Below are 13,515 nucleotides of genomic sequence, written 5' to 3'. Positions count from 1 at the left end.
CTGGATTAAAATTCTAGCAGTTGTAACATAGTTATTAGCTTCATAAGGGAAGGGACTAAGTGACCTTTATTCTAGGTTCAATGAGTTGGTACAATAAAATATTTCTTTGCTGAGTTATCATTCCATATGAACTCATACATTCCATACACATAAGTGAGGGGGTTTTACTAAAATTCCTATTTTTTACTTAGACTGTGAGCCCCAGGTGGAATAGGGAATATATCCAATTTGATTATCTTCTATCTACCCCAGTGTTTAGTACAGTGCTTGGCAAATACTAAGTGCTTAACAAATACCATTCCTAGTCCCCAAAATTTCTAAGAATATAAGTAAATGGGCTTTAATATAGAGAGGGTTAAGTCATTAAAAAATAGCCTGCCCTTTTATGTTTCCCATATTGTTGTAATTTTGATACCCTGAACACTTACTATTGGAAAAATACCCACAAACAACCCAATATTTTGTCAGTTAATGTAAAATGCATTAACATTTTTGTAATAAAAACAAACATTTATTGCCCTGACTGCTACTGAAATATATCTATCACTTTTTGATTTCTTAAAAGAAAGACATCTAGGCTTTCTCATGAAAAATGCTGAAAACACAAATTCCTCCCCCCTCCTTTTTTCAGTAATTGTAAATATTTATAATGTAGGGAAGGACAATAGCATCAGCAAGTTTTCTAAAAATGATTTTTCATTAAAGTCCCATGTAAGCCAAAAGATGTCTACTATTGATTCTCAGCTGGGTTATAAAGTGATACATCTGGGAAATGTGAATGTATGAGTAGTACTTATACTTGAGTTAATGACTACGGGGAGTAAGCCTTATTATACTCAAATGACTAAAAGAGAAATTGTACCTCAAATTCTAAAACTTAACTTGCGCTAACAGTTGAAGAAACTTCCCTATTGAAAATATTAATACAATTTACAGGTTTCTCTGTTCAATGCAAAAGAATTTTGATATTATAGAGGATTTTACCTGTTCGCTGTCATCTTCATCACTGCTGAGTTTCAGGTCATCCTCAAGCATTCTACAAAAAGCACAACTCAGAATTAAATTTAGTCTGCTTAGTTTCCAAATTGATAAAACCCAATATATTATAGAACACACTTTGGACACATGGATTCATCTCAAAAGCAATAAACACCAGGACTGCCTTTTCAGTTAGTCACAGCTGTGCAAAAAGTACTCACTGACTTTAAATGTTTTATGACATTAAATATTTGATTCCTAATGTTAACAGTAAATACTGTTTGTGTCCATTTTCCCTTTACCTTTCCCCCACTTTAAGAATGCTGGATTAAAAAAATGATAATATTTTAATATCCCAAGAATCCCTTCATAATGCTATGTGAACCATTTTTCATTTATGTGAGAACTGTACCTCATGAATTTTTATCATTTAACGCGGTATTTTCCAGTGTCACCCACTAAAGTTCAATAAGTTTGCTTTGATCTTTCCCAATACTCGTACTCAATAACACCAGTAAGTATAACTTCAAAGTAGAAGTACACTGGTTTCAGAGTTCCCCTCACTATAGTTAGGAGAACAGGGCATATTTTCAATGGATATTGTGAGGTCATTCCTTTGTCAATAATCCCATCCAGTTTGTCAGTCAATGATCTGCAGACCTGAGGATGCTCTTAAATGATCATACTAAGGCAATATTCAGTAAACCAGTCACTAACATTGACTGAGCACCTATTTTGTTCAGAGCACTGTGCTCAGTAAACTCTAGGCACAGAACTAAGATGTTCTTGGCATTAATGATGGTAAATTTTTCCTCATTTTACTTATTTCTTAAATTCAGTCGAACTCTTCACATGAAACAAACCAAAATCATGTAAAATTGTAATTTCATACTCTTAATACTACACATGCTATTGACACCTCAGACAGGAGGACAAGATAGGTCATTTAATATTTGAAAAAAAAATTCAAAAGGATATAAAATGTTGTTGGAAGGAAGGGCAACTGTTTGAGCTGCTTCCAGATGGAGTTAATCAGTGGTATTGACTGAGCCCCTCAGCATTGTTCATTTTGTTTATTATAGAATCTGAAGTTTAAACAACTCAATTACTTGGTTTTTAAAATGAATCATTGCCCTTGGGCACTGAATAATAATAATGATAATGATGGTATTTGTTAAGCGCTTCCTATGTGCCAAGCACTGTTCTAAGTGCTGGGGTAGATACAAGTTAATCAGGTTGTCCCATGTGGGGCTCACAGGCTTAATCCCCATTTTACAGATGAGGGAACTGAGGCCCAGAGAAGTAAAGTGACTTGCCCAAGGTCACACAGTAGACATGCATCAGAGCCGGGATTAGAACCCATGACCTTCTGACTCCCAGGACCATGGTCTAGCCACTAAGCCATGCTGCTTCACTGAATAACTACAAAGATATGGAATACACATGCTTACATAGCATGTTTGTACCCTTGTCTATCTGGAGATACATATACATAATCCATGAGAAAATGCTGAGCTAAACTTCAACATAAGGTATATAAGTAACATGAAGTGAATACTCCAGAAGAGACTCTTTTCCCAGAGGATATTACTCATAAGAGTAAAGGTTTCTCAACAACCAGAGTGAAGTCTTAATAAATCTCCCAGTGTTTTCAATTTTTTTTTAACAATCTGGAGGTGAGTCAGTGGTGGCTTGTGAGTCCGGTGTTACTTTCAATTCTCATTTGTAAGCAAACGGCATGTGATCATACAAAAAGCCCAAAGATACCTAAAGATTCCTTGCAACCTTCATCTACCTGGGGAAGCAACACATTTGAATCTCAAAGCCCATGGCTAAATGAGCCCTGGGTGTATTACCTCAGATATTATCTGAATAATTTCAATATAAAATTAGATATTCTTGGATGAGCAATACTGCTAAATAGGTAGGCAACCTTTATAGGGCACACAAGGTAAGTGATCATCTCAAGAGCACCACCCTGGACAACTTGGTATGGACTGTTTAAATTATTTCTGCTTGGCTGATAATAAAGGACAGTTCAGACTATTTAATCAAGTCCTGGCAAACAAGTCAATGAAAGCAAGTCAAAGGGAAAACTGCCTATTTGTGGGCAGAGAATGTGTCTTTTATATTGTTGTCAAGGATAGTCAACCGAGCTCTTGTGTAGTCATCACACACCCCTGCCCACCAGCATATGTGCATAAGAGGCCTTGAAGTGTTTTGTGGAGAGATGAAAAAATAATCAGGGAAGGAGATGTGATAAGCACTCCAGAAATATTATGAAGTGATTGCAGCATGGCCTAGTGGATAAAGCAGAGGCCTAAGAGTCAGAAGGGCACGGGTTCTAATCCCAGCTCTGCCACTTGGCTGCTGTGTGACCTTGGGTAAGTCACTTCACATCTCTGTGCCTCGGTTCCCTCATCTGTAAAATGGGGATTAAGACCGTGAGCCCTATGTGAGACAGGGACTGTAGCCAACCCGATTTGCTTGTATCCACCCCGGCGCTTAGAACAGTGCCTGATATATAGTAAGTGCTTAGCAAATACCATAATTATTATAGAAGCCATGTGGCTTAGTGGAAAGAGCCTGGGTTTGGGAGTCAGAGGTCATGGGTTTTAATCCTGGCTTCTCCACTTGTCTGCTGGGTGACCTTGGGCAAGTCACTTCACTTCTTTGTGCCTCAGTTCCCTCATCTGTAAAATGCGGATTAAGGCTGTGAGGCCCACATGGGACAACCTGATTACTCTGTATCTAGCCCAGTGCTTAGAATAGTGCTTGGCACATAGTAAGCGCTTAATAAATACCACCATTATTATTATTATAGTGATCTGCAGATGGTAAGTGCTCAATAAGTATGATTGACTGATTGATCAGTCATCTTCTGAGGCCTGATGAACTCACTTTGTTTCCGATTCCTCTCTGACCTGTTAGACATTATTATTCAATATATTTGTACTTGTTTGGGTTTTCATCCATAGCTAATGCAGAACATCACTTTAGGGAATGAATGGGATTAAGAAGGACTTTGGATTTAATTATTACAATAATGCCATCCATACCACAACAGGTAAAGTTGAAGTTGTATCAGCATTTTCATGGTAATCCCTTATTTGGGGGGTTTATCATTCAGCTGTAAAAATTCACTTCAAACTGAAAAACACACAATTCAAATAAGGCTTACCCATCAAGATGTAACCCTATGCTTATGTTAATACAGAAGGCAATGGCTATGCCATTTTTAAAATGGATGAGAACAAAACAAAGAAACCAATCATCATCATCATCAATCATATTTATTGAGCGCTTACTGTGTGCAGAGCAGTGTACTAAGTGCTTGGGAAGTACAAGTTGGCAACATATATCATAATGATCTCAGTTGTTCTAAGTGACTTAGAATCTCCAAAGCATCCATCTTTTAGTTAAAATTTTACATGTTACTGGTAACATTAAAAATACCCCAGAGCAACTTACTCAAGTACTAAACTATGAAAGTCCTTGCACTAAGATTAATAGTCTAAAACACATATAACAAGTCAGGACAGGATGAACAGAGAGCATATAAAAATCATAATAAACATGAAGAAGACTATGCAAGTTTCCAGAAGGGAACTTAGTCATCAGTAGCAGTAGGAGGAAGAGGAGTAGCATTTGTTGAGTGCTGATTTGGTGCCGCACATTGTACTAGGTACTAGGGAAGCACAGAATAAAAGTAATTGCTCAAAAGCAGCTTACACTCTAATGGGAAACTCTTTCTTCAAAGTTTGGTTACGTTGGCTGCTGCAAGCACAGAAATTTAAGTGCTACTGAAGTGATGAAGTACCCTCCCATGAAGTCAATGGAATGACCAAGTAGTTTTCCTCATCCTGCCCTTGTAGGGCAGAATGTCCTTTGATGTTACTGAGCTGTCATTGTGGGCAGGGAATGTGACTGTTATATTGTACTCTACCAAGCACTTAGTACAGTGCTTTGCACACAGTAAGCACTCAATAAATACCGTTGATTGATTGATTGATTGAGCTGTCACCATAGTAATTGGTAAAGGAGCCTGGGATAACAGTGGTGGTGGGGTGGGGGGGGGGGGGATGGACACCAGGGAAGATAAACTTGCTCGCTCCAGGCCAGACACAGGCTCCCTTGATCCTGACCCATCAGGACCCTCAAGGCAGTTTAGAACCCCCAGGGGTTCCCTGCAATCTTACATTATGTAATCAACCAATCAATCAATGGTATTTGAGTGCTTACTGTATGAAGAGCACTATAAATGCTTCGGAAAGTACAAAATAACAGAGTTGGTAGACTTGCGCCCTGCCCACAAGGAGCTTAGAGTCTAGAGGGATCCAAATCAGATCTTACTGTTACTCAAGAGAGGTCACACAGTGTTGTCTAGTGGATACAGCATGGGCCTGGGAGTTGGAAGGACCTGGGTTCTAATTCCAGCTCTGCCATGAGTCCTTGGGCAAGTCACTTGATTTCTCTGTCCCTCAGTTTCCTCATCTGTAAAATGGGGATTAAGACTGTAAGCCCAATATGTGACAGGGACTGTGTCCAACCCAATTACCTTGTATCTACCCCAGTGCTTAGTACAGTGCCTGGCACATAGTAAGTGCTTAAATACTTGCTTATTATTTAATAATAAGCACTTATTATTAAACCCAAGTGAATTCACTGTATCCTGACGAGGTAAATGAAAGCATAGTGAAAAAGAACTGGGGTGGACTGAATTTATATTAAAAAACCCCCAAAACAAAAAAGCAATATATTAGAAAAAGAAACATGCAAAATATAAACTGGTTCCTAAGAAATCCTAAAGAGCATGATTTAATTTGTGAGGAAACAATTGATTTTTGTACCATTTTATCTAAATGCACATGGATTACCTAAGGATAATCTGTTTATTATTACAGGATTATCAATTGGAGTTCACTTTTAGAAGACAAAGCTATGCAAATTGCAAATATGTCTAATGTTTGTGTGTGTCTGCATGTGTGTATAGAGATGTGAGCAATGGATGAGATTTATATGTCATTCTTGCTGTCGACAACCTGGCATTGTATTTTCAGTGGCAGACTAATGACTACTAAATCAGGCAAGTCTGATTTTTATCAGTCTTCAAAATTATGATGCAAGATGCACCTCTTTAGCAAGGATTTTCTGCAAGCCAGGTATTTTTCTGGTAGTGGGTAAGAAGGGCCTTAAGTGAGGAAACTGTACTGTCTTTCCTAACCTGGGCAGTTTGAAGATACTAGAGCTTTCTATGCTTTGCAGAGTATCCCACAAAACTCTGCGTAACGATACCTCCACCTTCTGTATGCACACTTCTAATTTACTCTTTAAGTAATACAACCAATCAATGGATGATTTCCCTCGGCTGCCACAGTCACACTGTATGCCCATCAAAACACGTAAGTCAATGATTTAACCAAGTCAGTGTTGGAATAATCCAACAGGGGAACAGACTGTACCATACATACATGCCTGTAGTCTGAAGCCCTTGGCATATAAGTAGCTCTTCAGTCCCATATTTTTAAAGTGCTGCTACACTTGACAACCAAGTTCTTCTGACTTGAGGAAACCAGTTAACCCTTGTTTACACTCCTGCTTCACTTCAAATTTCTAAAATGAATTAATGTAATATCCTTATCTTGAGCCAGTAGCTCAGGCAACCTTTCCCAACAGAGTGCCGGAACTTCCAGAACATATTCATTCATTCATTCAATTGCATTTATTGAGCGCTTACTGTGTGCAGAGCACTGTACTAAGCGCTTGACATATGTATCTATCATCATCAGCATCAGCATCATATACACACATCCTTCTGGATATGAGAGGATCTGACTAAGGAATATTTAAGATTACCCTGAACGCTATAAAATTGTATTTTTGATTCCCCACATGATGAAGGGCTAATGCCTTAACGGAATGACTTCGAATTGAGCTTCTGCGTAGTCATCCTCACCCTGGAACTACTAGCAGACTTCTACTGTGGTCTGGCTTAACTGATATGAGTCCCTAAGCTGTCCCTTTGCATGGGTTAGGAAATCTCCCAGCATTTCCCCTAATATTTTACCAGAAATGGAGAAGCAGCGTAGCCAAGTGGAAAGAGAACGGGCCTGGGGGTCAAATGGCCTGGATCCAAACCTCAGCTCAGCCACTGGTCCTGGTGTATGACCTTGGGCAAGTCACTTCACTTCTTTGTGCCTCAGTTTCTCTGTAAAATGGGAATTAAACCCTACTCCCTGCCACTTAGACTGTGAGCTCCATACAGGACAAGGACTGTGTCCAACCTGAATATCTTTTATTTATCCCAGCTCTTAGCACAGTGTGTGGGACAAAATAGATGCTTAACAAGCACCATACATACACATACATGCAAAAAAATCAAATGAATAATAATAATGACAACAATGACTAAGAACCCAACTTTCCAGTTCTCCCCACATAAATGGCAGAGCCCCTCACCCAGAAGAAATCAGCAGATCCAGGATGTAAGAGGGTGAGGTCACGGCCAAAATAGTCTGTTTGAAAAACTTGCCAAACAGGCTAAAAACTGCCAGGAGGACTGAAGGGAAGGAAAGAACAAGATAAAAAAAACAAAACACTGGATCCAGGGAGCAAAGGGGCTGATTTGTCCAAACCTCCCTAAAGCTGTAGGACACTCTGGGAGGAATTTACCTGACCTGCAAATAGTGGATGAGCTTCATCTGTCCCTCAGGACAGAATTGAGTTTTCTTTAGGGATTACTCGGGGGCAAAGCCTCCATTTCAGTGCTGCTCTTGGTGGGCTGCTGACTATACCTTCTGCTCCCTAATCTACTCCTACCTGTCCGGGGTTTACCAGAAGGAGATTTCCCTGTGAAAACATCATATTCTCCCTACTTAATGTCAACTAGGGAAACAAATGCTAGAGTGAACAAATTTTAGGTTATTTCATCTACAGTGTCCTCTCCTCTCCTTCCTAAGCCAAAGTGTTAGATCATGGACCCCAAGCACATGACAATAATAATACTAATTGTGGCATCTGTTAAGCACTTATTAAATGCCACACACTGTACTAAGCGCTGGAGTATATGCAAGATAATCAGATTCCACATGGAACTCACATTCTAAATAGGAGGGAGAACAGGTACTGAAACCTTATTTTGCAGATGAGGGAACCGAGGCAGAGAGAAATTAAGCGACTTGCCCAAAGTCACACAGCAGACAAGTAGAGGAGGTGGAATTAGAACCCAGGTCCTCTGATTCCCAGAACTGTGCTCTTTCCACCAGGCCAGGTTACTTCCCAGCTTTATGTAGATAGCTTTGCCTATTTCTACAACCATCTCTGGATCTGCAATGGCAAAACCTCAGGCTTTGTATCTCTCTGATGATGTTCTCTGATGACACCTCGGCCATTATTCTCCCTGAGCGTTTTATTCAGCCAAAGATACTGAGGCCTTGGCATAGGTAGCAATGGAATCATGACTGATGTTTTTAACCTCTGAGTTGCTTCAGTCCCCACTTTTATCTTCAGTCCTAGTTTGGTGTTACACAGCTAAGTGGCCCCCACCCTCTCCTCAAAGCCCGTGCTTCCGAATTTAACAGATGACCAAATCAGTCCCCAGAAACAATGACCTTCATATTCTATTAAGAATACTAATGGAGGCACCAGTTGTCAAGAGCTCTCAATGCACCATTCCTTCAAATCTAAACAAGGCTTAGGTGAGTTCGTGTCTATCGCAATTGGCTGTGTAGAAACACTGTGAGAACCTGCAAGAAACAGGCAAACAAGGTGGCTGGCGTTCATTGAAAGTACATTAAATGGATGCAAAGACTTTGCAAAAATCTCTCTCCCTCTTGTTTTCTTCCTGATACACCTACTTAATTCTCACCTTCCTCTCCTAGCCCTACCTCCTCTCTCATCCCCATAGGCTTCCATAATACCGCAAGAGAGAGTTATTTATTTCAGTTAAGGATTGCGGTTTTGGATTGGAAAGTAAATCTCAGTCTGTTGCTATCAATTCTCTTTTCAATGGGAGTGTCATTTCAAATTTCATTTGGGAGTAATAATATTGCTTAAATCCCAAAGAGGTAAAAATCCAAATCCTTGCCCTTGGGAAAAGAAAAAAAGCAGTGTATTACCTTTCTAAAGAAGGGAGTCCATCCTAACTTTGTTATTATAATTCCTGGTCTGTCTTACAGGGGAGGTCTGTATTACATATGAATATTGACTTGCACCAAGCTGTAACCTTTTTCCACCTTTGAACTTTTTACAGAATTGATCTCCTAAATTCAACAGACCTAACATGCTTTATCCCATGGACATTATTCTGAACTTGCTTCTCATTTTATCTGTTGTAGTTCTCTATTACCTGAACCTACACAGAGAGTGGTAACTCAAGTTATCATGCAAATGACAAACTGAATAATGGAATTCAGCTGTACTTCAAGAATGTGTTACACACGCTGAAGCATGATTTTATCATTTATCAGGGCTTTTTGTGTGTGAAAACATCTAACAATAGATTTCCCCAGAGAAGTCTATAATGCAGTGGACAAAAAGACAGGGAAACAAAAACAAATGGTGGAATAATTCCTAAGGCATTAGAGGATCATATGATTCTTGAAATTTGATATTTGTTCTTCAGTGGGACTATGCACGTCATCTTAAATTTTTTTTTAGACCATACACCAAGAGACACGGAGGAAGGAATCACAGCATATTAAGGGAGTTTGCAAGCACTGTTTAACCTAATATTCATGACCATTTGTTCAGTCTTTGTTCAAACACATTCAAATATTCATTTTTCCTTGCCTACATTTCCCTCTAATGCTCTGACTGATTTGGTAAAATATCTGTTTCTTCAAGAAGCAGCATGGCCTAATGGAAACGGCATAAACTTGGGAGTCAGTGGACCCGAGTTCTAAACCCAGCTCTCCGTTATCTGCTGTGTGACCTTGGGCAGGTCAATTAACTTCTCTGTCTCAGTTTCCACATCTGTAAAATGGGGATTAAGAAAATGGGCCCCATGCACTTAATGATGATGATAATAGTGGTATGTGTTAAGCACTTCGTATGTGCCAGGCACTCGTTTAGACTGTGAGCCCACCTTTTAGACTGTGAGCCCACTGTTGGGTAGGGACTGTCTCTATATGTTGCCAACTTGTACTTCCCAAGCTCTTAGTACAGTGCTCTGCACACAGTAAGTGCTCAATAAATACGATTGATTGATTGATTTACTAAGCACTGGGGTGGATACAAGCAAATCATGTTGGACAGGGTTTCTGTCCCATGTGGGGCTCACAGTCTCCATCCCCGTTTTCCAGATGAGGGAACTGAGGCATAAAGAAGTGAAGTGACTTGCCCAAGGTCATACAGCAGACAAGTGGCAGAGACAGAATTAGAAACCATGACCTTTCTGACTCACAGGCCTGTGCTCTATCCACTATACCATGCTTAACACATTCGATTTTAAAAAGAAAAGAGGTTCAGTGCTTGGCACATAGTAAGTGCTTAATAAATGCCATCATTATCATTATTATTATTACAGTACTCATATTCAAACCTCAATATTCGTGTGGGTGCATGCACACACACACACACACACACACACACACACATATACAGGATAATAGCAAATGTAATGAATAATATGGGTGGTTGGCATTAATACTTCTTTGAGCCTTGGCCAACCTGAACAAGAAACATATGTGGCTAAGCAGCACTTTATTTCGTTTTGCTACAGATTCTCCGCTAATATGTTTGGCCTTCCATTGGTAATTAGCACAATTACAATTGGTTATAGAGACACATTGGTTTTAGACACATCACACTCTGTGCACTTCTCCCTCTGCCCCACAGCACTTGTGTGTATATATATATATACCTATTTATTATTCTATTGAATTCATTAATGATGTGTATATATAATTCTATAATTCTATTTACTTATATTGATGCCTGTTTACTTTTTTTGATGCCTGTTTCCCCCTTTCTACACTGTAAGCCCCTGTGGGCAGGGATTGTCTCTATTTGTTGCTGAATTGTACTTTCCAAGCACTTGGTACAGTGCTCTGCACACAATAAGCACTCAATAAACATGATTAAATGAATTACCCATCTCTCTATATCATTTCCTAATTTCCAAGGCTCACCAAAGTAAATATTTCAGAGAATAGTGCCTTTATTTCCCTCTCTATTAATTTCCAAGTTTTTAAAAAAGATCTATCTTCAAGGTAACTAAATCAATCAGTTGTATTTATTGCAGGTTTACTGTGTGCTGAGCACTATACTAACAACTTGGGAGAGTACAATACAACAGAGTTGATAGGCACGTTCCCTGCCCACAACAAGCTGACAATCCAGAAGAGGAGACAGACATTTATATAAATATATAAATTATGGATATGTATTCATTCATTCATTCAGTCGTATTTATTGGGTGCATACAGTGTGCAGAGCACTGTTCTAGGCACTTGGGAAGTACAAGTTGGCAACATATAGAGACGGTCCCTACCCAACAATGGGCTCACAGTCTAGAATGGGGAGTCAGACAACAAAACAAAACATGTAAACAGGTGTCAAAATCATCAGAATAAATAGAATTATAACTATATGCACATCATTAACAAAATAAATAGAATAGTAAATATATACAAGTAAAACAAACAGAGTAATAAATCTTTGCAAATATATACAAGTGGGAAGGGGAAGGAGGTAGGACAGAGTTGGGGGGATGGGGAGAAGGAGAGGAAAAAGGGGGCTCAGTCTGGGAAGGCCTCCTGGAGGAGGTGAGCTCTTAGTAGGGCTTTGAAGGGAGGAAATGCTGTGGGGCTGAGGGTACAAACAAAGAGTGCAAATCCAAATGCAAGGGCAACACAGAAGGGAGTGGGAAAAGGGGAAAAGAGGGCTTAGCCAGGGAAGGCCTCTTGGAGATGTGCTTTTAATTATTTATTTTATTTTATTATTTATTTATTTATTTTATTTGTACATATCTATTCTATTTATTTTATTTTGTTAGTATGTTTGGTTTTGTTCTCTGTCTCCCCCTTTTAGACTGTGAGCCCACTGTTGGGTAGGGACTGTCTCTATCTGTTGCCAATTTGTACTTCCCAAGCGCTTAGTACAGTGCTCTGCACATAGTAAGTGCTCAATAAATACGATTGATGATGATGATGAATAAATCTTTAAGGTGGGGAGAGTGATCTGTGGGATATGAAGAGGGAAGGCATTCCAGGCCAGAGGCAGTATGTGGGCAAGAGATCAGCAGGGAGATAGATGAGCTCAAGGTACAATGAGTAGGTTCAATCATTCATTCAACTGTATTTATTGAGCGCTTAGTGTGTGCAGAGCAGTTAGTATTAAAGTAGTGAGTTGTGCTGGCTGGGTTGTAGTTGGAAATCAGGGAGGTAAGGTAGGAGGGGGCAAGGTGATTGCGCGACTTAAAGCCTATGGTCAGGAGTTTCTGTTTGATGTGGAGGTGGATGGGAAACCACTGGAGGTTCTTGAGGAGTGGGGAAACATGGAGTGAATGGTTATGTAGAAAAATGATCCAGACAGCAAAGTGAAGTACTGCCTGGAGTGGGGAGAGACAGGAGGCAGGGAGGTCAGCAAGGAGGCCAAGGCAGTAATCAAGGAGGGGAAGGATTAAGTCAGTTCCACGTGGTCTACAATTACTGCCCATTGCTAGGGAGTGCTTTCCCTTGAACTTTGAAAAGAGTTGCAAGGCCCCCAAATGGACTTTTAACCCATACCACGCAAAGTTCTACCTCAATTTGAATCCTGAGCCACTAGGAGAAGAAGCGTGGCTTAGTGAAACGAGCCTGGGCTTGGGAGTCGGAGGTTGTGGGTTCTAATCCTGGCTTTGCCACTTATCAGCTGTGCGACTTTGGGCAAGTCACTTAACTTCTCTAGGCCTCAGTTACCTCATCTGTAAATGGGGATTAAGACTGTGAGCCCCACGTGGGACAACCTGATGTCCATTCCAATGCTTAGAACAGTGCTTGGCACATAGTAAACGCTTAACAAAATACCATAATTATTATTATAAAACTATTTCTAACCCGAGTTCTTAGGAAACAACTTTCCTCCACTAAAATTGACATTATCAACAAAATGTTCTCTCTAAAATTTTAGGGGAATACATTCATTTTTCTAAGTGAAAGTACTGACAGTTGGAAATAAAGTATTCAAAATATTTGCTGAAACCATGCCTGGTTCCTAACGATATAACACCTGAATGGAATGCACAACTACTTCTGCTCACCAAAATAACCTGCCAATTTTTACCATATTTTCAATATTTTATTCTGGAGATGTTGAAGGTCTACGAGTGCCATATGAAACTTTACTGTACATGTCCCCTGACTTGTCCATTGATCCGAACTGTATCATAAAAGAATAATGCCAATACTAATGGGCTGAACTCTCCCAGTCAATGGAATCTCAGAATTAACTTCTGTGCCCCGGAGACCCTCGGATGATAGAGTCCCGCTCTATAAGCAACTGAGCTCAAAGCCTCACTGAAGGCATATCTCCTCCAAGAGGCCTTCTCTAAGCCCT

The 13,515-nt window shown here is 39.8% G+C and overlaps 1 protein-coding gene across 1 annotated transcript in view; it reads right to left on the bottom strand.

Annotated features, from left to right (window-relative positions):
• Window positions 1-13,515, bottom strand: part of AFF2 (AF4/FMR2 family member 2) — a 361,545-nt gene that overhangs the window by 103,778 nt on the left and 244,252 nt on the right. The window contains exon 11 of the mRNA XM_038747704.1: window positions 985-1,036. Within this exon, the coding sequence (XP_038603632.1) occupies window positions 985-1,036 (52 nt within the window). The remainder of the gene's footprint in view (window positions 1-984; window positions 1,037-13,515) is intronic.

Source organism: Tachyglossus aculeatus, chromosome 6 (assembly GCF_015852505.1).
Source record: "Tachyglossus aculeatus isolate mTacAcu1 chromosome 6, mTacAcu1.pri, whole genome shotgun sequence".
In the NCBI taxonomy this organism is placed as follows: Eukaryota; Metazoa; Chordata; class Mammalia; order Monotremata; family Tachyglossidae; genus Tachyglossus; species Tachyglossus aculeatus.
The sequence above is the reverse complement of the archived record's forward strand: the minus strand, read 5'-3'. Positions and strand labels throughout refer to the sequence as shown.